Raw genomic sequence first — 25,594 nt, forward strand, 5'->3', positions numbered from 1 at the left:
GGTATAATACGTTAAAACGTCGTTGCAGATTCAACATCTGACAAACAAAGGATGCTTGGCATTTCTCAAAATGTACACGAGGCGGCGCTGTAACGAATCCGATTATTTACCCGCCAACTGCCAAACTGCAGAAGAAGAAGAAGAATTGGGAAGAACGTCGCACATAAACAGAAAGAGGGATGCATACTTCTTAGTGCACTTATTGCTATTCTGCTGACCAGAATGATTTAGCAGTGCCTTTACCTGTTCATAGCCCATGCCTGAGTTTTATAGAGCGAGTCTCAGACAGGTGTGTGCTGTAAGTATGGCGTTTTTGAGGCTAATATCAGTTCAGATGTCTTAATATCAATGGCCCTGGAGTGCAGCAGCCAATGCTACATGTTTAAACTGCTTGACAATAATCACATTCATGAGCTCTAGAGCTTCTAGACACTTATATTGCGATTATTATTCGAAATATGTAAGATTTTTTTGCTCTTGCATGTTGTTTGATGTGTATCAGTTTTGATTGTAAAATGCTCATATGAGTTTTTAAATGTCTTACAAAAATAGCAACCTTATGTTAATGAGGACGTTTAAGGTTACTGGATTAACCTGAAATAGTTCAAAGCTTTGCTGTTTACTTACAACTAAGAAAACGAGTCTAGATTCGAATTTGCAAGAATAGAAATATTTTGCATATGAAATTGATTCATAAAAACAAATAAGAACTAAGCATCAGGGCTCACGATGAATCTTCTTCTTTTTCCTTACTGTTGTTACTATTATTATTTTGTTACAATTTTTTTTCTTTTGTGTCGCTAAGAAATATGTGTAAATTGTAGAAGAATGCGTAGATTTCCTTTTATTTATTTACGGAAACCATAATAATTTTGCATTAAAATGTCATCAATTTGCCCGGAAATTCTTAAATGTGTAGAGTCGCGGCATTAAATGTTGCCAAAAATACATAATATTAATAATAATAATATTGTTCTTGTTAACATTCTTAAGATGCATTTTACTGGCGAATGACGATAAGGCGGCTGAGAAATTTAACGAAATAAAGTGATTTTTTTGCTTAAAACTTAAAAATAATTGCCATTTGTTATTTTAAATTAATTTTTTACTCAATTGATTGGCAGATATTTGATTTGATGTAAGTATAAACTCACATTATGTTGATCAGTTGCCTAGAAATCAAGACACTTCATATATTTATTTTCCATCTGAAATGAATGTATGTTTTGCGGGTACAGTAAAAGCTATTTCCGCATAATGTTGGTCTATTCTGTATTTTTTCACTTAAATCAATTTTAAAAAGTAACATAGATCTTTTGTGAATGCATTGTGTGCTTCCGATCTATTAATGTTTTTTTGTTTAAATTATGTCTTAACTGTTTTTTACGTTATTACGAAAAGTCTGTATAAAATGCTTAAAAAATAGTTTGCTGTAGTGTGTTAAGCTGATTTATCGTGCTTTTAATCTGAAATGATAACGAATACTTTATGATTTAAATATATCGTGTGTGTTTTAGATGGCAGTCCCGTTCAGAATCCCCAAAAAGAAGCAGCCGACAGATTCATGCAGTCTTGACATGATGTCTCCTCTGTCTCGACTCCAGGACAGCAACTCGCAGAAGGTGAGTTAAACACCTTTATCTTCACGCTAATGTACTTATAATCAGACAATAAAATGTGTTACGCATTCGCAATGTCATGTTAGTATTTTTATGCGAAGCGGGTCTTTTTATTCGAATATTTCTTGTCTCACAGGGGCAGTGGGTTTCAGGCACTTATAACGGAAGAACGCTTCAAAAAAACAGTTGTAATGGAAATGTTCTGTCAAAAGACACTCAGAGGAGTGAATCGCTGAGGTAAGACTTTATATAACGCCATGCATCGGATGCTTTAAAGGTTCGGAAAGTGTCACTAGATGGAGCTGTTTATTCACTTTGTAAGCGTAAGCTTCAGTCACGCTACCGCTCCAAAGTCTGGAGTTGGGATATTTTTCACAATGTTTTTAAAATGAATCTGTGCTCTGCAAGGGCACAGATATTGGCTTGAAAGTGCTATAAAACCAATGATATTGTGAAATGTTATTACAATCGAAAATGACTTGTTTCTATTGCAATGTAATTTAAAATGTAATTTATTCCTGCGATATAAAGCTGAATTTTCAGCAGCCTTCGGTGTCGCATGATCCTTCACAAATCATTCAAATATGCTGTTGTGCTAAGTTTTAAAAATCGTTGTCATTATCGATGTTGAAAATTTTTTTTGCTGCTTAATAATTTTTTTTCTTCTGAATTTTCAGCATTTATTTGAAATATATGAGTCATTTATAACGTTATAAATATCTAAATATCTTTACTGTCACTTTTAATTATTCGAATCCATCCTTGTGTGTTTTTATTTTTTAGAAATGTATTTTATTTTTATTTATTTTTACTGTGAATTTGGAGTTATTGCCACATAAATAAATAAAATATATATATATATATATATATATATATATATATATATATATATATATATATATATATATACCACATTTAAGGTCTTCCCGTCCAAAACGTTTGCACGTTAAAAAACAAATACATTCTCGCGTTGTATTAATCACATTTACGTACGAAATTACGAACTCAGAGCAAAACATCATAATGACCTTTTTTATTAATATCTGTGTCCATCTCTCTCTCGCAGACCCGTCAGGCCGTCTCTCGGCGGTGATTTTTCTCCGGACTCACGCGCACGCTCGGATAACATTCCCAAAGGAGCCACACGTGGACTGGTCCGTTTTAAAATGAACAAACAACCCATAAAAGTCTGCCCCATTCAGGCGAGCAGGACACCCAGTAAGGTGTCAGAGACTCCCGGATTGAGAGCCCAGTGTCAAACTCCCACCCCAGGGAGAGACTTCGCGGGAAACAACAGGTGAGACTCTGAACTATGGCCTGGCGGTTAACGTCTGTGGTCTAGAGCAGGAGATTCTTGTATGATCTAGTGGGTTTTATAACAGTCATGTTTATTTGTTTCAGATGGAGACCCAAAAGAGCATCGGATACTCTTCTCTGCCATGATGAGAACCATACGGGCACGTCTGAGAGCTCTTTGTTCAAGATTCGCAGAGGTACATCCCTGTCTTATTTAAGTATCATTAATATAGTTATATAGTGATGTAGTTATATAGTGATATAGTTATATAGAAATGATTAATTATTAAGATTTAATTTTATATTTATATTTTCAAAATATATAATTATATAATATAATTATATTTTCATTTTAGTTTAGTAAGGTTGTGTGTTTTTTTTTAAGATTTATTCATTTATTTATTTTAATACTTTTTGTACTTAAAAGAATGTTCAGAAATGTTTAACAGAAACCTGTCTTTTATTTTTAAGAAAATAAAACCATTTTTATTTTAGCACTTCTATTTCATTTTCTAAACATTGTTGGTTTATGTAGTTTTATTCATTTTTTTTCAGTTTTAGAAATTTTAGTACTTAAATTAAAGGGAAGTTTCAGAAATGTATAGCACTGGGAGTAAAATTTAATTTAGTTTCAGTTGACATTTAATTCAATTAACAATATTATTAATGGTTTAATTTAACAGGTTCATTAATTTTCACTCTCCTCTTTTGTCCACAATCTGTATTTCTTACTAATTTTTTGGTGCTGGGTATCGCATACACGTCCAACGCTTTTTAAGAAAACAGAAAACTATAGAACGAACTCAACCGTACATTTTAAAATAAAATTGACTTCATACTAAATCTTGCCAAAAACACAAGCACGCTATATCATGACCATTCCCTCAAAATTCAGAAAGAGACTTCATTTTCCCTAATGAGTTGGATCGTTAAACAAAAGAAGCAGTTAAAGCAAACTGTAAACTTTGGCTGAGATATCTGCTGTAGATTATCAAGAAGCTAATGAGGGAAAATGCCCTTATTTTTGGACTTTACTAAATCTCTGCATCTCTAAATACCTTAACGATCAGCTTTGTCCCTCCGCTCTTTCCCTCCATTGTGCTTCAAGGCAGTATGTTTAACATCTCGCAGCTGTCTCCTTTCCTTTGACCCTCCTTCACTCCCTGCTCTACATAATATTGGACGCCATCAGAGTTTTCCTGGCTTCGGATCGCTGATAAATAAACAAATGCTTAACTTTATGGATCTGTTAAAATGGTCCTGCTGCTCTCCTTCTCTCTGGCTTTCTCTCTTATACTCTGTCTAGTTCCACGTCTCTGGGGAATCGGGCGATTTAGCCCCGTTTCATGGCTGATGTGACCTCCACCAAGGTGGAGGAATGATATTTGGTCAATAAGGCCGTTTTATATGTACTGGGGACTGCATAAAGAGAAAAAACAGTTGTTAGGAGAAGGTTATGTGCTGCTTGTAAAATCTTGGAGTTTTCTTTTTTTTATTATTATTATTTCACCAAGTTCTCCATCATTTCATCTTGTTAGGCCTGGATTCTGGGGAACTGGAGGCATTTGGGCTTTTCCATGAGGAAGAAGAATCCGAAGGAACGCAAGGCCACTCTCAGGTGAAAGAGACACAGAGGTCGTCCGCTTCAGAGGACACGGCACACGTTTCACGGGATGACCGCAAATTAAAAACCACAGGTTCTGTTTGTGACGTCTCTAAGGTGAGGTTGTGTCGGGGTTTGTTATTAAAACTAAAATATGACTAATATAAATAATAATTGCATTCTGGCATTGTCTAAACCAAAGTTCATTAAAGGTCGCCATAGTAAGGCTTGTATGAAGTAATACACTTACGCCAAAGCTTAGCATAATGCTGAAATATGGCAACGTTATAGCTCATATGTCTTTCTTATGTCATATTTCATCATATTGACTTAAATCATTTTGTTATCTACTGAATTTTCATTAACCAAGCATCCGTGGTTCTTCTGATGTTAGCTCATAACCAGGAGCATCCAGTTATACTGGTCCTAGAGTGAATCTTGGCTCATAAATATACATAAGGTCACACTTGCCAACTGACACGTCCCCTAATTAATATTCATGAGGTGTGTTGTCATTGGTACGCTAGTGGTGAAATTACAAATCGTACTATGGCAAAGTGTTAGATCATAAATGCGTATTATTTTGTCTTTTTGCTCTGCTACCGCTCTGGAGTGTCCAGCGGTGCTATAAAAATATTATTCTCAAGCTGAAGTTTCACTGGCGTTCATGCTCATTGAGTTGGTCGCATTGATGTTGGTACAAGAGCTGGTGAAGTTCATAAATATAAATGAGTTCATGCTACCTAATTAATATTCTTAAAGCCAAATTTCACCTTCGAACAAGTCTAGTCTTGGCTCATAAATATAAAATATGTTGTACTGACATTGCTTCAAAACCCTTCCATTCATGTTACTTAATATTCATGAATTGAGTTTTCACCATAGTAGGACTGATAAATATTAATTAGATCATGCAGTCATAATTGCCATAATGTAAGTAGCAACTATTAATTTAGTCATACTTATAATTTGTACATGTTGAAAAAATTGAAGATTCAAACTGTGTGTAAGTGTTGGGTCATGAATATGAATTGCTTCATACTAAAGTTGCTTTGTAGGTTTTCTGAAGTGTTTGGCATTATTATCTAATTAATAATAAAGAGCTGAAGTTTTCCCAGGGTGTTGTTTCACCTAGGGTTATCTGTAACCTCTTTGCACTTTGCCCTTGCCCCTTCTGAATCCAGAACGCAGCAAGCAAAAGCAAGAATGGAACCGTGTTGAATGAAGAATCCACACCGTCCAATCATGAACCCAGCCTACACTCGTACCGCTCTCTTCAGGAAGCTCCAGCCAGGCACGTGAGGACCTCTGGAGAAAGAGCTGCCACCTCTGTGCCTGTTAGAGAAGGCCCACTGGCTTTCCCTCCGGAGGCCAAGAGCAAAGACCCTTTTGGCTCGTTTTACAGCAACAAATTCGGGAGGAAGCCCCGGGTTTTCTGCAAGACCTACAAGAGATCCAAGCCTAGCTCCACAGAGCCAAGTACGTGTGACTATGCTTTTTCTTTCCATCGCTTTTCAAACATCGATTTGAATGCAAACTTGCCTTATTTAAACTTTCTTACCCTTGAGGGAGGTGAGTGGTTTGTTTAACAGCTTTTGCATGCCGTGTATGCCAGCTTACCCCATAAACGCTTGGGGAAAAAAGTGAACCTTTGTCTTTAATGGAAGACAAATTTCTTATAAGCACTGATTGGCACCAGATCTTGTTCTTCGAAATGGTCAGAAGGTCAAGATAACTCCAACCTCTTAAAGGTTTGTTGAAATAAATTAAAATGCACCAAGATTACAATATAGTAATTTTATAACTAAATGCAGATTGAATGTGAACTTAAAATAAGATTAAAAACTGAATTAACCGTTCAGGTAAAAAAAAAAAAAGGAAACCGATACTGTACTGATATATTTTGCTTCCCTAAATACAATGACTGCTTCCACTGGTGAGCAAAGTGGATTCTAGAGATTTAAAAATGCAAACTGAGTGTGAACATAAAAAGAAAGTAAATAAAAAAAGAACTTAACAAGGGGAAAAAAAACTGTTCATGCCATACTGTGCATGCCTAAATAAAATAATATTTTTTTTTACCAGTGGATGGGGTGGAATCTGGATTGCGAAATGCACATGGAATGCGAACGCAAAAAGACTGAAAATGATTTAAATGAACAGATAAAGGAAAAAAACCCCACTAGATTAAATAGTAAACATCTGGATTTAAAAATGTAAACCGAATGTAAATGCAGTATTTTTTTTCCAATAATGCTTATGTTAAATAAAATGGTAAACATTGACAAATGAACAATGTGGAATCTGTATTGAGGAATGCAAACTGAGTGTGAACGATAAAAGAGAGTAAAACCAAATAAAAAATTTTTTAGCAGCCTTTTCCGTTACTACATGACAGTCCTATTGTTATGGAGGCGACATTTGTTCTGAGCTGTCATTGGATGGAGGATGTCCTCATATAGATTAATGTCTTTAAGTGTGTGGTGTGCAGAATAGCAGCATTCACTCTCACAATCTAGATTACTGCAATCCCGACCTCAAGGTCCGGGTAAAGCCCATTACACTTCTGTCTGCTAGAGAGGAACGCTGATGCACCATCATCCTCCTCCTCACGATCAGCTGGGACTAGTTCATCCTAAACACCTTATCTCCTGTCATGGTTGCCTTTTAAAGCAGTAGTTGGTCAGTGGTCACTGAAAAATGTATTGACTTAGGAGTCATATGATGGTATGGATCGTTAGGTCAATGAGTTCATTCAGGCTGGTTTAGGGAATCAGATCAATTGATTCATCAAACGACTCGAAGTAATTCTCTTTTTTCCCATCTTTTTTCAATTGTTTTTCTGTGTATATAATGATTCATTATGATTTTAGAAGATTTGGACAGAGCGATTCGAACAAACGTCTGCTTGGTTTGCAAACCTCTCCAATGCAAACCATTTTTGATGTAGCAAAAACAGATGGGCAGCATTGGATTTGTTATTGTTTTCTGATGGATTGGTGGACAGGAAGAGGAAGGGAATGAGGTGAAGGATGGGGGAAATAGAAAAAAAGAGAGAGAGGATTACCCATGTCCCTGTTTCTCTCACAAAGCCCATTATATGACCCAGCCAAAGAGAAGCTTCTGCTGCAAAGAAGAAGGGGAAAAGATAAATTTGCGGTCCAGAAATTAACACTCATCAATCACCTGATGCAATAAAAAATGGGCTGATAGCTTTATTAGAAACATAATATTGAACTGTAAGAACACAATGTCGGAATGACCATCTGACCCTCGCTGGCGTTAATCATGTGAACTTTTCAAATACACACACAAACTGTTTACTGAAGCAAACATCTGTCAAGACTCGCGTTTACCTCATTGGAAAATGTAGCATCAGAAGTTTATCTAGGAAGCCTGAAGTTTGTTTTTCTCCAGAACATTTAGACACGTGCGGTGTGGTCCAGAAGTCTGAGACCACTGCTGAAAAGCCTTCTATTCTTCATTTGTTCCTAATTTAATATAACCAAAAATTCATTATGATGAGCATTTTTTGCCCCAAAGAACATCCTGTGTGCTTCCATGGAAGCTAGAACATCTGACCTTTTGCGTGAAGGCATTTCTGATTGGTTAATGCACATCTGTCTCTCTTTTTCAGTCGTGCTGTCCAGCGATGATGAAGGAGCTGATGAGGTGAATGATGCGTCTGGAAGTTTGCAAGAGCAGCGGATCTCCGAGGGGATCAGGGACGCTCAGGTAACGGATAATAAATGGGTGTGGTTTTAAAATATATGCCCCCACTGACTGTATGTCATAAACATTTACATTTATTCATTTAGCACATGCTTGTATCCAACACAAAATACGAATGATAAATGTTTAATGCTGTTTGTGGTTATATACTAGCAGAAGTCACTGAATAATTTAGTTAAACTAAGATGGGATGCTGAAATAAAATAATTTATGGTGATATTTATTTATTGCTACTTTTAGCCAGTGGCAAAATTGGTGAAATTAAGCCCACAAAGTAAAGATTATTGTTATTATTATTATTATTATTATTATTATTACATTGTGTATGTACTTTTATTGCACTTTGATGTAAATGTAAAATATATAACTTGGGTATACTTTTCAATAAGATACATTGGTAAACAGGAACTAAGAATTAACAGTACTATATATAAATATTTTTAGTTAAATACACATTTAGTTAACAGGGACTTTAATTTTAAAAAACTGTAAACATTTTAAACAGTAGTCACTAGCTAAAAAAAAAAAAATATATATATATATATATATATATATATATTGTTTTTTTGTGCCTTTTAAGTTTTTTTTTATTACTGAATATGCATTTTTACACCACAAGTTTTTTTTTTTCTTTTTCTTTTATGTCCCAAAGTTAGACAAAAACAATAACTCACCAAGGCTGCATTTATTTGATCACAGGTACAGTAAAAAACGGTATTATTGTGAAATATCACTACACTTTAAAGAAACCGTTTTCTATTTTAAAACACTTGTAAAAATGCAATGCATTCCTGTGTTGCAAGGTCACGTGATCCTTCAGAAATCGTTGCGATTTGCTGCTCAAGTTTCATAATTATTATCAACATTGAAAACCGTTGTGCAGCTTAATTTTTTGATAGAAAGTTCGAAAGAACAGCATTTATTTGAAATTGTCTTTACTGTCAGTGTTCATTCATTTAATGCACCCTTACTGAATAAAATAATTAAATTGTTATTGAGCTCAAATTTTCGAAAGGTAGCTTATAAGTACTTTCTCCCCTGATCAATGTGGATACATCTTTGATCTTCAAATGTCCCTATCACACAATCTAACTCGCACCATTTGGATGAAGCTCTCGTGTCCTGTTTGAAGAAGCTTTGAAACCCTGCCGAAGGACTATGCTAAACAAATGTTGACTCGTTTCAACTTATCTTCACGCACATCTGTCTTTTGAAGTCTAGATTCGTTCAGCATGGCTGAGGAGTTTTGGGTTCACCCTTGTTTACAGCTATTCATCAAACCCTTTCAACGAATATCCTTTGTCAGAATCGTCAGTATTGTTTGTCCAAGCTGGACACATCATCAATTTGCGTCGTTTTTTTTGTGACAGTAGAACAGATTCAATATGGCAGCCCGGTATGAGAGGCTTCTAGCTTCGGTATGCAGCCTTTTGGATTTTGGATCAGCTCTTGATCACAGGGTCGGGATGTTTGAGGATGATTACAGAAATGCGACTCGGGTGTTTATCAGTATCGGTCTGCGCGTTCACCTTCAACCTGGCATGCCAACGAAATGAGAAACACGTTTATAAAAAGCGTATTTTGTTGGTTTTGTTAAAAAAAATAATCAAATGATGATCAAATATTCAATATTGTATCATAAAATCATTGACTGTTATTAGTATGTAATAATGTTGATTTTTATGTACAATGCCCTTTTTTTTTTTTTTTTTTTTTTAAGGAATTACTATTTTTATTTAAATAGCATTCATGAAAGTGATCAGAAGTGACAGCAAACTAAAATTAAAATGAAAAAGAAAACCGTATTTTTATTAAAGAAAGATGCAAAGTGTAAACACATTTAATTAAGAAGCACAACTGATTTGTTAACATTTCATAATAAGCAGTGTTTCCTGAGGATAAAAGCGTAATATTATAATGACTTCTGAAAATCATGTGATACTGAAAATTCTTGAATAATGATAGAGTAATGATACTGAAAGCTTTGCATCACAGCAATGAGTAGAAAACAGATTATTTAAATGGTAAAACATTTCATAAGATTACTGTTTTTACAATTTTTTTTAGCAGACTGAAATAGACTGTGCATTTAAATTATTTTTATGTTAAGTTGCTTATAATTTATCAAATTAAATATATATATATATATATATATATATATATATATATATATATATATATATATATATATATATATATATATATATATATAATTTTTTTTATTTATTTATTTATTTTTTCAGTTTCACAAATGGTCACCTGACTCAAAAATGCTGCTTCTGGCTCATTTCAGGATAAGAATTGCACTTATTTAGACTCAACTAGATGATTTTTTTTTTTTATGACCATATCAAATGGGATGTTAATGCATTAACATTATCAATGAACAAAAGTGACATTTGCTACAGAAGTCTTAATCTTTGTCAGAAATAATACAACAAAATAACGTGTTATAAAAAATTTGAATTACCTCAGAATAATGAATGTTTAGAAGAATTTTAACGTTTTTTTGGCTGTTCATTCATCTTAATATATAGTGTTACTGAATACCGGCACACGTCTACCACCAATAATGAATAATGTTTTTTGCATTCTCTTTCTTCACACTTAAGTCAGGGAACCAGAAGAGCCCAAAGACAAACGCAGGAGGTGAAAGGTCAGCGACCAAAGTAGAAGTGCCTTCCATCATAGAACTGGACTTCAGCAGACTCCATTACGACACCGTTGAGGCCCAGGCCAACGGGACCATTGTGGTAAAAGACTCTTAAGCTGAAAATATGATTTCTAGTAGTATTAAATTATGAAAGTGGTTCAGCATGAAAGTGGTAGGTTAGGCCTCACGCTTCCCTCTTCCAGATCTGGCCTGGATGGGTTTCCAACACATGACTCCAGCTCTTCCATTCGGCCAATCACGCACGTTCGATTTTTGTTGTTGTTTGTATAATGAAGGACATCTGTTATTCCAGTATTTTAATTGGCCGTTCCTTCTAAACCACAAAGCGAGAGCTAGCCGACATCGCGCTGCAGATGTGATTAAGAGGCCGACGAAAGCGTGTTTGCCAGAAAATTCCCGAAGTTAAAGCCGAAGCGATGCGGAGCGACCGATAAGCCGTGTGTATTTAAACAACAACGGCGGCTGGAAGCTAAACTGGCCTCAACACGAAGTACAGCAGTACAGCACGTAACGCAGGCTTTTCTGCTCTCATTTTACAAGCCGTTAAGCAAGAGTTGTGCTCTCTTGGAGGGGCCGCTCGTTTAGGATGTGTTTAATGAGCGTAGCCGGGGGGGGGAGCGTGGGTAGCGTGTGGATGGAATCAACAGGTCAGTGTCTTTGTTCCCAAATCCAGCGTGCTGCCTCTTTTCACCTTGTAAACCTGAAAAAAAGGTCTTGAAATTGATTTTTAAATCTCTGAAGGACCTTTATCATTATTTGTATTTTTTTCTCTTTGTTCATAAATATAATTCTATGCATATGTTTTTAAAAACTGTAGCATATTAAAATATATAATGTATATTATGGTGAAAATATATTATGGTTTGTCAAGTTTTAATGGTAAAATATAAATAGTTTTAATTTTAAAAGCGGCAAAATAGGATGAAGCAATTTTGTAAGTAATGTAAGTGTAATATAACAGAATATCTATAATAAATAATCTAACATTTGAAAATAAAGATTGTTCTCTTTAAAGTAACATTTATTTATTGCTCGTTTGTTTTAATGCCCAAGTGAAAATAGTTTCAGGGTGCAACAATGTTCTAAATAAATAATATTATACATTGAATTATATGCAAGTAGAATAAATATGTATTATAAATATTCTGCTATATGCTTTTTTTTTAATAAAGAAAAAAATACACTACTGTAACTAATATTATGAATACAAAAAAATGAAGAACAAATATGGTGGGTAAAATTAGAATTTTTATTTAAAATTGATTTGAAAGAATTCTAAAAATGATAAAAAAAATATTTTTACACAATTCATTGGTTTTCATATTGATTTTCATCTAAATTATATGATTTTGTACACTAACAAATCACAATTCTTTTGCATTTTAGCTTAATATCTGAGACAAATTTTCCAGATTTAAAAGTTTATTTCATGATCAATACATCGATCGGTTACATAAGGTAGGATTTTTATTATGGAAAATCAATACTGTTTAGCAAGTCTGTATTACAATATGCATGCTATAAAAAAATATTCATATTGCAAAGATATTTATCACACTTACTGTGGTATGTCTTATTATTTCCTGTCTATGTAGACCGTTCCAGATCAGTCTCTCTTGAGGCTGGTTTCAGTAAGTATGTTGCCTTTGAAAAAACTGCCAGTTTAGGCAGCGAGAGCGTTGGTTTTTGGAACAGAGAGGAAGTGTCAAGAGTTTGTTGTCTTTATCAGAACGAATCCCAGCAGGAACATCCTCTGTTCTGGTTTGGGTTCGTTGACCACCGTTTTATGTGACTTTTCTGCTTTTCCATCTGTGGCAGAATGGCTCTTTTATTTCTTCAATCTGTTAAATATCTGGTGGTGGACAGACTTTGTTGTCAGCATTTTTAAGAGACCGCCAAGCCTTTGTTATTCTGTCCATGTTTGGCTTTTGTCTTAATCTGATGTTTTTCTTCCCTCCTTTTTTTTTTTTTTTTTTTATAGATCACAGATGAAGGCATCTCTGTACCACTGAAAGGTATTTACTAATAAACTAATAATCGGTTTTATAAAAACCTACTTGCATGAATAAAAATGTATGTTAAATATTAAAAAATACATCTAGTAAATTATTCTAAATGTAAATCTAAAATAAATGTGCAAACATAAAAAAAAACTTGTTTTATAATAATAATAATTATAATTTTAAATGTAATAATATATTTACATCTTATTATTTTATAAGTGAGATGCAGGCATTTAAAAAAAAAAATCTGTCAGCAAGTTGCTCAAAGCATAAACATATAGGAATTAGCTGTAGTGAGTGTGTGTGTGTGTGTGAGAGAGACCATTAAAGGATTAATTTATTCAGTCTGGTGCTCATGCTGGGAAGAGCAGTGAAAAAACTAGACTGTTTAAACAGGTGTTTTCCGTTATATTGCACGACTTGTGCACTTTAGCACGGAGTACAGACGTTTAAAGATGCTATTATAAAATTTGGACACCCAGTGAGCAAACTGATCCCAAATATCAAAGTTTATATATATAAAAAAAGCCAATGTTTTGTTGTGGTGCTGCCCCATGTGGCAAATAAGTATAGTTACACCACTGGGCTCATTAGATGGGCGTCCAGCAGAGTTCTTTGACCCTTCACCCTGTTTTGTCTCTCCTCAACTGTCTGTGACCCTCTGTCTCTCCCTCCTCGCTCTTAGTTTCACCGCTAAGACGGCTCAGATTAAGACTCTATTTTTGTGTGCGAGACAGAGGAAGAGCACAGAACTTGTTTGCGTGACTTCAGTCACCCCCGTATTACTGAATGTGTTCAATAGAGCACGTGCGTGTGTGTGTAAGATGCTTATGAGGGTTTCAGACTAGCGCCTCTCTATTCTTAGCTTTCTGGGGTCTTTGTGCGTGAGCTACCCACTCGAGAGACATTAAAACAAATCATTCGAACGAGACCATCCTGTTTCGGGATCCAAAGAGAGCATCTTATCAAGCCTTTGTGATAAATTTGTTGCTGTTAGCTACTAGTGTTGACAAAATGCTAGCGTGTGCCTAAAAGCTAATCATTGTCGCTTGCTGTTTGAAATTCATTTTACTTGCGTAATGTGACATTTCTGAGGAAAAGAGGGTATTTGTCAGGAAAAGTAAAAAGTGTGATGGGAACGTAACAAATGGGGGCTAAATATCAGAACGTACTGATGCTAGTTCACATTGGTATTCATTCAAACAAGGCTATCTTGTTTCAAGAGCCAATGAAAGCATTTTATCAAGCCTTCGATAAGTTTGGGGCTGTTAGCTGCTAGCACTGACGTATGCGTGCTAATGTCAGTTGCTGTTTGAAACTATTTTATATGAATAAGGTGATATTTTTCTGAGGGCAAGAGGACATTTGAGAATAAAAAAATGGGGTTGGATGTTTCTTGTGGCTGTTAGCTATTAGCATTGATGCTAGGATGCGCCATTAAGCCTTAGGAGAGGAATTGTAAATGTCAAAAAGTCACATGACGATGTCATGTTTAAGTTTATGTGTCAACTTTGATTTGATTTCAACATTTAGCTACATATTGATGATGATTTTGATTCATCCCAGTAATTCAAATCTTTTTGATTCTGTTCACCAAAAAGATTTGTTCCTTGACTCTTATTACTATGTATGTCAGTTTGGATAGTTTGTTTGTTTGAAGACTCTTTGAAATGAAACGCATCGAGATCATACTTTGCCAAAGCTTTATTATGCTGTATTTAAAATATGTGTGAATGAAGTTGAATAATCTTTCTTGTTTTTTGTATTTGTAGGTGTTGATGGGGAGGGTGAGGTAGCCGTTAGCGTGTCCTGCTCTGAGCTGCTCTTGTACGGCGTGTGGGATGGCGGACTGGCCCGTGACGGCAGTTTGTTTTCAAACACAGAGGAGCCCGCACCTTCTCTCCTCTTCCTCGTGTTGTCAGACGCTCAAGCCAGGCTGCTCCAGAAAGAGCTGTCTGTGCTGCACACTGTACATGCTTCAGGTGAGGCCTGCATTGGAGCATTCTGGGTGGGGATCCATTTCAGCTGAGTATCAGAAGAATTGCAGGTTAATTTCAAATTGTACAACCCTACTGTAAACAGTGTTTAATAGTGTGCTGTAATGCAAAAAAAAAAGTTTATGGTTTATTATCAAGGACAATTTCAATAAATAACATTTATTTAATAGTTATTATAATACAATATAATACAGTGCTCCAAAATCCTGCTTCTCATAACTGAATCGTAAACATTTAACCATATTTGCTCATTGGCTGATTATCACCTCACATTCAGTTTGTTCAGACAAATTTATCAAGCTCTGCTTAGTACACACACACACACACACACACACACACACACACACACACACACATCCTTGATCTCTACAATGAGAATGCTGCTGGCAGGGTGAACCAGTCTTAATGGCACCATGCGGTTATCGCAGCAGTCGGAGCTCATGTGACGAGCCGTCAACCATTGAGTATTAAGGCATTCCCTACAGTCTGTGTGAACCACAAACAGGTGTGTGTGTGCGTGTGTATTTGAAGAGGCCGCCGTTAAAAGATTAATTAATTCAGTCTGGTGCTCATGTGCTTGGCATTCCAGCAAGGAAGAAAGTTCTTTTTTTTTATTGTTCATTTTTATTAATTTTGGCCAACGAGTGAGCATTTCTGGATGGATCTTTAAGCATCTGATCTGCAGAGTTAAATGCTGCAGATAAACAAATAAAACAAACTAAATTAATTAAAAAAAAGAGAAATGAAGAATGTGGTTTCTATTTTTCTATTGTGTTTTCAGGACAGGCCTGTCCTTTCGTCCTGCTGGTGTTGACCGGTCAGTTGGAGGATCTTCAGGCAGCTCTGTTGGCGTCTCTCATGGACGTAATTGGCCTGCGTCATGGTCAGAGCTGTTTGAGTAACTCTCTGTCCTGGTCAGATGGACTAAATCAGCTTCATTGCCACCTACGGGGCGAACATCTTATGTCCCTGCTGGGACAAAATGTGAAGGATGCTGGACAGGACACGGCAAAGGTCAGTTTATTTGTCTATTCATCCATCTATCCATCTATTGATTCATACATTCCTTTAATCTGCTCCATCCACCCATGATTTCATTGTTCATCCATCTGTCAAATCTTTTGTACATCTTTCCATTCTTTGGTCTGTCCCTCCATCCAGTCTTGTGTCTCTCTGCCTGTTTTTCCATCTATTTCTTTTACTGTCCATTTGTCCTTCAGGCTCTTTCGTTCTTACATCTATTCTTATGGTGGGTTCACACCGAACGCAAATTTAATTATTCATTAAGTTAATACGAAGACTCGAAGAGAGATGTGATATATTCCTGTGAATCCAGACATGTCAGCATTTTGGCTTCTATAAAGCAGCAAATATAGTTATCACCATCGTGGTTGATCGTGCAATGTTTCCATTAATCTAGAGTGACTCAATGTGCATATTTCCTTTGCATTTGGTGTGAACACAATAAACGATGCTTCAATCCCATATTTGTATCGGGTCGTGGAGTGAACGGCCAAAGAAACGTCATAAACAACAAAAAATAATTTTTATTTGATACAAGAGTTATATTTTAAAAGAAAGGAAAGATTTTTATGTTTCAAAGCTGTTGACACTTCTGACAGAGTGCCTCACTTTCTTTCATCTTTTAAATCTATTTTTTAAGTTTCTTAAATCTTTAATTGTTTCAGTTAAGTTAGTCGTTAGACATTGTTCATTCCTTTGTCCATCCATCCATCCATTCTTTCTTCCATCCATTCTTCATTTCTTTATTTTTTTGTTTGTCTATCCATCTATTACCATCCTTCAATTTTTTGTCTGTCCATCTATCCTTTATTCCTTTTGCCCATCTATCATCCATCCAACTAATGTATTTGTTGATCCATCAGTCTACCAATCTGTTCCTTTTTCTGACCATCCATCCATCCATCCATCCATCCATCCATCAATCCCTTTGTTTATCTGGACATTCATTTGTCCTTCTATACTTCCAGTCATTCATTTGCCCCTCTCCATTGCTTCCTCTTGCAGTTTTCAATGGGTTGGCCAGATATTGGCAGGAGTTTGAGCGCAGGCGTGATAGAGGCACCAGTAGAATTATACGGCCCAATATAAGAGCAGGAGTGAGGTTAGCCATGGTCCATGGAGGCTGTGCTGGTGTGTAGATATGGGACAGAGAAGGAAACTTGGCCGCCTTTACGGATAGTAGCTGAGCGGTTCCTTCTTTCTCTGGTTCTGTGGAAGTGGCCCTTGTGTCAGTTTCTCCAGAGGCTTTATGACGTGGGCGGGGGCTTGTAGCTGCTGCATTTTGGGGGTTCTACAACTTTAGTACGTATGTGGGTCTTTTTTGGGGCAACATCTGCGTGTGGGCGTCAGGACTCTTGGGGCGTGACACTTTCTTTCTTTTTCTGTTTCAATGGTGCCAGCTGGCAGCAAGCAAAGCAGGCCACCTCAGACGCATTCTCCTTTCTTTCTTTTCTTTACGAGCTGGCTCGGCGCTCAACAGAGATGGAGCCCGTTTAGTCGCCCTAAACAGGCAGCACATGGCGTCGCTCTTCTCAGTTTTCATTTTCCTTCTTCTGAACCCATATCGCCCTTAAGTCTAGCTGGCACTTTGAGTCCATGATGTTTGCTCTCTTTACATTTTTCCCAACCTGTATTTATAATCCTATTTTGAACAAAATCAAATGTAATTTGCACGCTTGAATGGAAATCATCCGAGCATCCAAACCTGTTGACCCTCTCCTAGCCAAGGAGAAGGTCAATAGGTTTGGATACGCCAACCACAGGCAGTTGGAGTATCTCCAGCTGTTTTGATTCCCATCTGACCTGTTTCATTTTTCCCCAACAGGAGAACTCAAGTGGGACCAGCAGCTGGCTAAGAGAGCCAACAGTCAGAAGACCCCTGCGGAGCCACAGCCGGCAACAGAGCTCACCTCGCAGGTACTGGATTTGATGCTTCATGCCAAGAGGCTCCAAATATAATGTCACTTTAATTATGAAGGGATTATATATTTTTATGCATACAGGTTAATTCAAACTGTTTAAAAATTATTATAAAATGTGATGTAGAAAGCTGCACTGATGACTTTTTTTAGGCCAGCCCAGCAGTTCATGTTGCACTGGATTTTTCCATTGGCTTTTGTATTATTGCAGAAAAAAAGCTGTGTGACTGACAAAAGTTTATAATTCTTACATGTGGGTTTCATCAGGTTCATCTTCACAAAATAACATATTTTTATACATTTTTGACTTAAAAATAAAGGATTAAAAACAAAATTCTGTCATTAATTATTTGCCATCATGTCGTTCCATACCTGTAGGAACTTTAGAATACAAATTAGGATAAATCTGATGAAATCTGAGAGCTCTCTGACCCTCCATAGACAGCAACACAGCTACACTTTCAAGACCCACACTTTCAAGACCCAGAAAGATAGCACGTACAACATTAAAATAGTGTGACATCAGTCGTTTAGCTGTAATATGGAGCTACGAGAATACTTTTTGTGTGTAAAAAGAAATAACACTCACATTTTGTATGCATGCCAAAGACTGACAGGGAAGAGAAGAAATTGTTCATAATTTTGGACTATTTTAACATGCTTTGAACATTAGGCTGCATTGTTGTTTATGGAGGGTCAGAAAACTTTTGGATTGTGTTCTGAAGATGAACAAAGGTCTTACAGGTTTGGAACGACATGAGGGTGAGAGAATGACAGAATTTTCCTTTTTTGGTGAACTTTCCCTTTCAGTCCTGTTCAGCTACTTGATAAAAAAAACATTTTTAAATACCAGAAAAAGATTGGAAAAATCACAGGTTGGTAATATTGATGCATTTTTGTAGAATAGAATGTTAAATATATATATATTCTGCTTATTTTTCCACAGAACTTCATATATTCAACCAAAAACCTATTCAGAAAAGCATTAATTTCAGCATGATGGAACCAGAAGTGCTAAATGCTCTTAATACAGTTTTTAGATTTATTATTTTAAAGAATTAAAAAATTATTATTATAATGTTTTTATATTGTCAGTGTACTAAATTCAAATAAAATATTACAGATATAACTAATAAAACAACACAATCAGGGTATAGAAAGTCAAATGCAATCATATGCATAATTTTTCTGACAGTTTTGTGGACCCCTTTATGCTCCTTATATAATAAACGTAGGGATTTAAATCCGTTTAAATAACCTTAATACATATTCACACACGTATATATGTGTATATATTTGTCTTTTGAACCGTTGAAGACGGGAAACTTGTTTTTATACTTGCCATTATTTTTGCAATTCAGTTTGGTCCCACTAGAGGTGCAGAAATGACACACTTCACCTTTAATTTCTTCTTTGAAGGCAATGATTAAGCCATAAGCTCAGTAGTTGGAACCCAAACGTTGACGTTCCCTGGCCCTTCAGAGAGGTTTCCATACCACTAACTTTCCATCAAGTTGTTGAAGTTTCCATACAGGCAGTGAAATTTAGATTTAATTTGTAAGTCAATATTGATATGTCATGATTAGCACGGAGGATTGTATTTTTGGAAGCTGAAGTTACATTTTCTATGAGGAGCTTGTTTGAACTTTTTCCACCAGGCTGATCCAGTACCCGCCTCCCCCCTCCAAGGGCGGCATTACCGTGACAACCGAGGACCTGGAGTGCCTCAAGGATGGCGAGTTTCTCAACGACGTCATCATCGACTTCTACCTCAAGTGAGTCTGGCGGTACTTATGAGGGTTTTGGCTTGTAAAATTAGATTTGATATTTTCCCTAATGTTAAATACGCCCCTCAGGTACCTTCTGTTGGAAAGAGCTGACAAAGATGTGGCCGAAAGATCTCACATCTTCAGCAGCTTCTTCTACAAGCAACTGACTCGGAAGAACGCTAGCTGTCCTGAAGACTCTGGAAGCACGTAAGAAATCACCTTTATAGTGTCGCTATATAAGATTTAAAGAGACAGTACACCCAAGAATGCCATTTCTCTGTGGTTTACTCACCCTCGAGTTATCAAGGTGTATGACTTACTTCTTTCAGAAGAATACAATTGGAGTTATATTAAAAAATGTCCTGGCTCTTCCGAGCTTCATAACAGCAGTAAGTGGGGGTCGAGATTTATTTGACTCCCCAAAAAGCGTATCCATCCATAATAAAAAGTGCCTCATGTGGATCTGAGTGGTTATTAAAGGCCTTCTGAATTGAATTGATAAATTTGAATGAAAATTACAACTTTTTATAAACTGCAATTTAGACTGGCGTTCAACATAGACATATAATAGATACATTTTTGGTTAAACTATACTTTTAATGTTTTTTTTTTTTTTGTTTCTTTTCACAGAGCTTCACACAGACGACATCAGAGAGTAAGAACATGGACCCGTCACGTGGACATATTTAGCAAAGACTACCTTTTTATTCCCGTAAATCATGAGTAAGTAGGAAATTTACATTTAAATCGCACACTTGCATAATTCAGATAGGGACTATGTATAAGATAAAATATTATAATTTAATAATTAACTTTAAATTACTTTATTACTATTTATTATTTAATTGTGTTTTATTTTTTAATAATATGGAATGATGTATATACTTTAACAATACGATTCTTTTATTGTCTCACCAAGGCTGTTTTTATTGAATTAAAACTACAGTAATAATGTAATTAAAAAAAAAAACACACATTTTTAAAATAGCTGTTTTCTGTTTAAATACATTTTTAAAATGTGATTAATTTCTGTGGTGAAATTTCCAGCATCGTTTCTTCATAAATCATTCTAATATACCATTTTGCTGCTCACAAAACATTTCTCAGTATTATCAAAAACAGTTAAATATTTGTGTTGAGACATTTCTATTTTATAAATTCAAAAGCATTAAACGGCATCCTTTCAAACAAAATGAAACCAATAAAAGTATTCATTTCTTTCAAAAAATGTTCATTTATAATCTTATATGGTTTGTTAATTTATAATTCAGTGGCATCACCAATCCTGCGTAGGAACAGAACTGAAACGTGCACTTTCAATGTCAGAGTGCTTCGCAATGCCTCGCAAATAGTTACGACATCTCAAACACACTTTGCGGACTGCTCTTTTGTTAAATGCCAAGGATGCATGTTGAAAGCTTGGGTAGATGTTTGATATCTGAGCCCAGCAGAGCATGTTGGATTTCGTTAGAGCTCTGTGAACAAGAGGTTCTGGTCCGTAACAGGTTTCTATTACCAAACTGCGCGAGAACTGGCAATTCCGATGTGGTACTCCATGTTCCCATAAAAACAAATTGCCATGTAGGACGCACGGGACATGCACACACTCGCACAGTACGACATGGCACGGATGATTCACAAATTCGGACATGCCCATCGTCCTAGTTCAGAGCTTGGCAGATCTTGTACTAGGACTTTGTGATAAATGATTTTTACGACGATGTTGCTGGTGATTGATGTAAAGCAGAGTGTGTTTTAATGCACTTCGGTGCAGCCGGTGTAAGCTCTGCAGTGTCGGCACGTTTCCATGTATGGGTTACATCAATCCATTCAAATGAATTTATTTGGTTATTTTGTGTGATCTCTCAGAAATGCTTGTGGAAGAGAAAACGTCCCCTTTTTTTCACTTTGTGATAAATTTGATGTTTCAAAGAAAATACATAAATATTATGTTCAGAGAGTATTTTTTTTTTAACAACGTCATCCTGTTACAGGGTGTTTTCTGCAACTGAAACAAGGCTTTATCACAGATCACTGACTTGCACTTCCTCTCCTGCTTTGTTTCCCGCTCTGTTTGCTCTCGGTCCAGGGCTCACTGGTACCTCGTGGTGATCTGTTTTCCCGGTCTGGAACAGTCTGAGTGGTTACCGTGGAGAAACAAAGGCCCTGTGTCCCAGGATAAGAGTCAGACGGCTAAAGCCAGCTCTGCGGGGACTGTCAAAGAGGTATTCTAGTGAACTAAAACTAAAACCATAACATTTTTTTTTTTTTTTAATTGACTAAAAGTAAATATATACCATGTGTGTATTTATATATGCATAGTATACACTGCAAATATTATATATATATATATATATATATATATATATATATTAGATGCGACTAATCGCCAATATTCATTTTATTTATTGATTCCTCTTGTTATTATTATATTTACTTGTATGTGTATAATATTTTTAGATGTTCACAATTTTAAGGAAAAGTCTGCAGTGGTTTCCTTGTTTAAAATGTATTGCAGTTCATTCTATAAATTATACAATATTAGATTGACCTTTTAAAATTTTATTAGAAATTATTATTATTATTATTAGGGTTTTTTCATGCCAAGTATATTTTGTTAGATAATATTTTTAAACATATCTAATAGTTGTCTCTAAGGAACACTTGTTTCTGTCTTTATTGCAAAAATAGTTTTTTACAATTTTTTGAGAATGAAGTTTTTAGCAAAGCTCTTAAAATGTTTTGATATATTTACAGTGTAGAATGTACTAAATGTACTTTTTTAAATATCTAAAGACTTTTGACATAAAAGAAAAATGAATAATTCTGACCCACACAATGTATTGTTGGCTACTGTTACAAAAACACCCGTAGATCTCATTTTTTGCGCTTATTTCTGATTGATTTTGTGGTTTAAAAAAACAAACAAAAAAAAAACAAGAGTAATAATTCGAGAATGTTTCTTTTACGTATTTCCAGATAGTTCTCAGCAACCGAAAGGAAACCGATCGAAACCCACTGAGCAGAAACCCCACAACCTACCGGTAAATACTAGATGCTAAACTCAATGTATATCGTCAGGTTTTGTTAGTCTTTATTTAAAACTTTTCAGGGGCATTTTAAGCTTTTATTTACATTGTGGAGGAGTCTGACGGCTCTGTGTTTTTAGGATTGCACTGTACACAGCTGCACAAGAGATACCATCCGCAGGAGGTACCAGTATTCAATCTGTCATCTTCAATTACAAATAACAAGTATTACAAATGCGAGAATATCATGGGGGGCAAATACTTTTTCACGGCACGATTGGTGTTTAATCCAATTATCGATCTCTTTCCCTGGCCCGTCCCCAGGCCCTGTATTCTGGTCATGGACTCCCTGAAGCTGTCGTCCCACCAGCGGATCTACACGCTGTTGCGAGAGTGAGTCGTTGATCAATGCCAATAAGCTCTTTACTGATTGGCTTGCTTGAGAATGCGTCATGCGAATTTTTTGAACCTGCAATATTTGACTCAAGCGTATCTACTTCCGTTCATGGCACCCAGCATGAATTCGCTTCTATTCAAACCTTTACATTGGCTTTGCGTGTGATCCACTCGCGCGAATAATCACGTTCGCGTTTGGTGTGAACGTACCATAAGAGAACATTTGTGCAATGCCACCTCATCCCCGCAGGTATCTGCAGGTGGAATGGGAGGTTCGGAAAGAAAGCGCTCGGGCTTTTACCACTGAAAGCATTAACGGGAGTCTGTGCAGGGTCCCTCTGCAGGACAACAGCAGCGACTGCGGCCTGTACCTGCTGCAGTACGTGGAGAGCTTCCTGCAGGTACTACACACTGATACCTTGTGCACCGTGGTGCGTTTTGATCCAGGTCAGAGCTTTTTTGCTTTCCTCGGTGGTAAATGTCAGAAACGTTAGTCTTCCGAGTTACCTGACATTTCACGGTCCGCCGTTCGGGGGGGATTTTTGAGTAATGTCAGTAACGGATTGGGATCTCGGGAACTCAAGTTACACCTGTTTGTTTTGCAGCCTCGAGTTAAATCCTGATATTAAAACACATAGTGAACTAGAAATAGTGAACTACATACTGGAATGGAGGCGTTTCTTTTATATGTATTTTATTAGTATTTTTTTATATAAAAGTATTCAAATGTATGCTTGTGCATGTGCAACATACATTATATTTGAATGTTTTAAATCCATATTAAACGTTTATATTTATATATATTTTGAATTATGGTACATTACTTTTAATTTTGTTCACATATGCTTATACGTATATGTTGCATCCGTGTAGTGTTGGTATTGTTGATCCGTAAAATTTTTTGTTCTGCTCAGAATCCCGTGGTGCACTTTGACCTCCCGCTGCGATTGGACCATTGGTTTCCGAGGAATCAAGTGCGCAGGAAGAGGGAGGAGCTACGAGAGCTGGTGCTGCAGCTGTACCAGCGACAGGGGGGCGGGGCTGAACAGAGCGCCAAATAAAAACAGCCGGGAACATGTCCTGTTACTAAACTAATAATTAGGGCCTCCTGTTTAGTTTGTTCGCTCGTCCCGTTTTATTTTATTCGTTTTTCTTTTCTACTGATTAACAGATAAAGGATATATTTATAATTTAACTTTGTATTTATTTGTATTAAAATGGCTTTTAAATGTGACTTCAATTTCATCTGTTTGATTCATTTCCACACAGACATGTAGGGTATTTAAATAAAACAAAGCTGAATATTTTAAATTGTATTTATATTCAGCCTTTTTATTTCACAATTGTAAAGTATCTCATATTTTGCATGTTTTCAAGTTTAATTCAGTTTATATATATATATATCACAAATCTGTCATTTTCTCCCATTTGCGAGTTTTTACCTCACATTTCAGACTTTTTATACAATAAGGAGTGTGTAATCTCATTTTTCTTTTATATCTTACAAATCTGCGTTTTTTCCCCCTTCACAATTCATATTTTTATCTCGCAACTGTTGGATTTATCTCATAGTTCAGATATTTCCTTCTATTCATGTTGAAATATTCAATATATATCTCACAAATCTGACGCATCTTTTTATAGAATAAGGAATTTGTAATCTCACTTTCTGCATTTTTCTCACAATTCATACTGTTTTATCTTCATAGTCCTCATATACTTCTCAGAATTGTGAGAAATTCAGAATTTTTTTTTTCATCTCGTATTGGAAACTAGCTTCTGGGAGGTAAATGATTAGATGTAATCTATATTACATAATCACATACTTTGTAATTTACAATTAGATTATGAATAACATGATTGAGTGTGTGTGTGTGTGTGTGTGTGTGTGTGTGTGTGTGTGTGTATACAAAATCTATGAACAAGTTCTGTTTTCAATGACACATTTTGTAATGCTCTCATTGGAAGTGAGTGACTGAATATTATTCATGTAAATACATCACTGACAGCCACAGCTGGAAGCAATAGTGCCATCACTACAAACAAGCATTGTGTTCCTGGGAGTTCAAACAGCATTGGAATCCCCATAATGCACTTATTTGCTCCATTAAAGAAAAAAAAGCAGCCTTTTTTTTTTTTTTTTTTTTTTCCAGAGGCACATGAAAACACAAGCGTTTGTGATGAAACTCAAACAAAGCATCGGGCCGCTTTCACCGTTTGTATGAGTTGGCCACAGCTCAGCTGGACCCCTCGCTGCCTGCTAAAATAATAATAAACATCATAAACTTTATTTAAGCAGTACCTGGAATGTGTTTAAAATGATTTTCATTAAGGGAAAACTTTAAAAAAGGAGAGGGATGAAAAGAAAAGAAAGGGTTTATTTAAGAAAATTAATGTTCGCTTTGACTGTACAGGCATTATCAGCCCCCGCTGGGCTGCTTTAAGCATTTTGTTGGAAAAAGGTTTGATGGCCAGTGCTGATTGGCTTTTCGTGTGCATTTTTCTTCCAAGGAAAATAATTATACATGTAGACA

The 25,594-nt window shown here is 35.9% G+C and overlaps 1 protein-coding gene across 1 annotated transcript; it reads left to right on the plus strand.

The window, feature by feature from the left end:
* Positions 1-145: 145 nt before the first annotated feature.
* On the plus strand, positions 146-24,295 carry senp7b (SUMO specific peptidase 7b). Its single transcript, XM_043222430.1, has 23 exons — positions 146-298; positions 1,518-1,622; positions 1,756-1,856; positions 2,686-2,916; positions 3,021-3,112; positions 4,454-4,635; positions 5,703-5,997; positions 8,156-8,253; positions 10,863-11,003; positions 12,906-12,939; positions 14,700-14,909; positions 15,706-15,938; positions 17,773-17,864; positions 19,525-19,641; positions 19,723-19,842; positions 20,266-20,358; positions 21,725-21,860; positions 22,615-22,679; positions 22,805-22,848; positions 22,891-22,900; positions 22,989-23,057; positions 23,311-23,461; positions 23,975-24,295. Exons 1-23 carry the CDS (start codon positions 257-259, stop codon positions 24,119-24,121), a joined length of 2,808 nt encoding a protein of 935 aa, XP_043078365.1. The 5' UTR covers positions 146-256; the 3' UTR covers positions 24,122-24,295.
* Positions 24,296-25,594: the final 1,299 nt, after the last annotated feature.

This window comes from Puntigrus tetrazona, chromosome 22 (genome assembly GCF_018831695.1).
Source record: "Puntigrus tetrazona isolate hp1 chromosome 22, ASM1883169v1, whole genome shotgun sequence".
Lineage (NCBI taxonomy): Eukaryota > Metazoa > Chordata > Actinopteri > Cypriniformes > Cyprinidae > Puntigrus > Puntigrus tetrazona.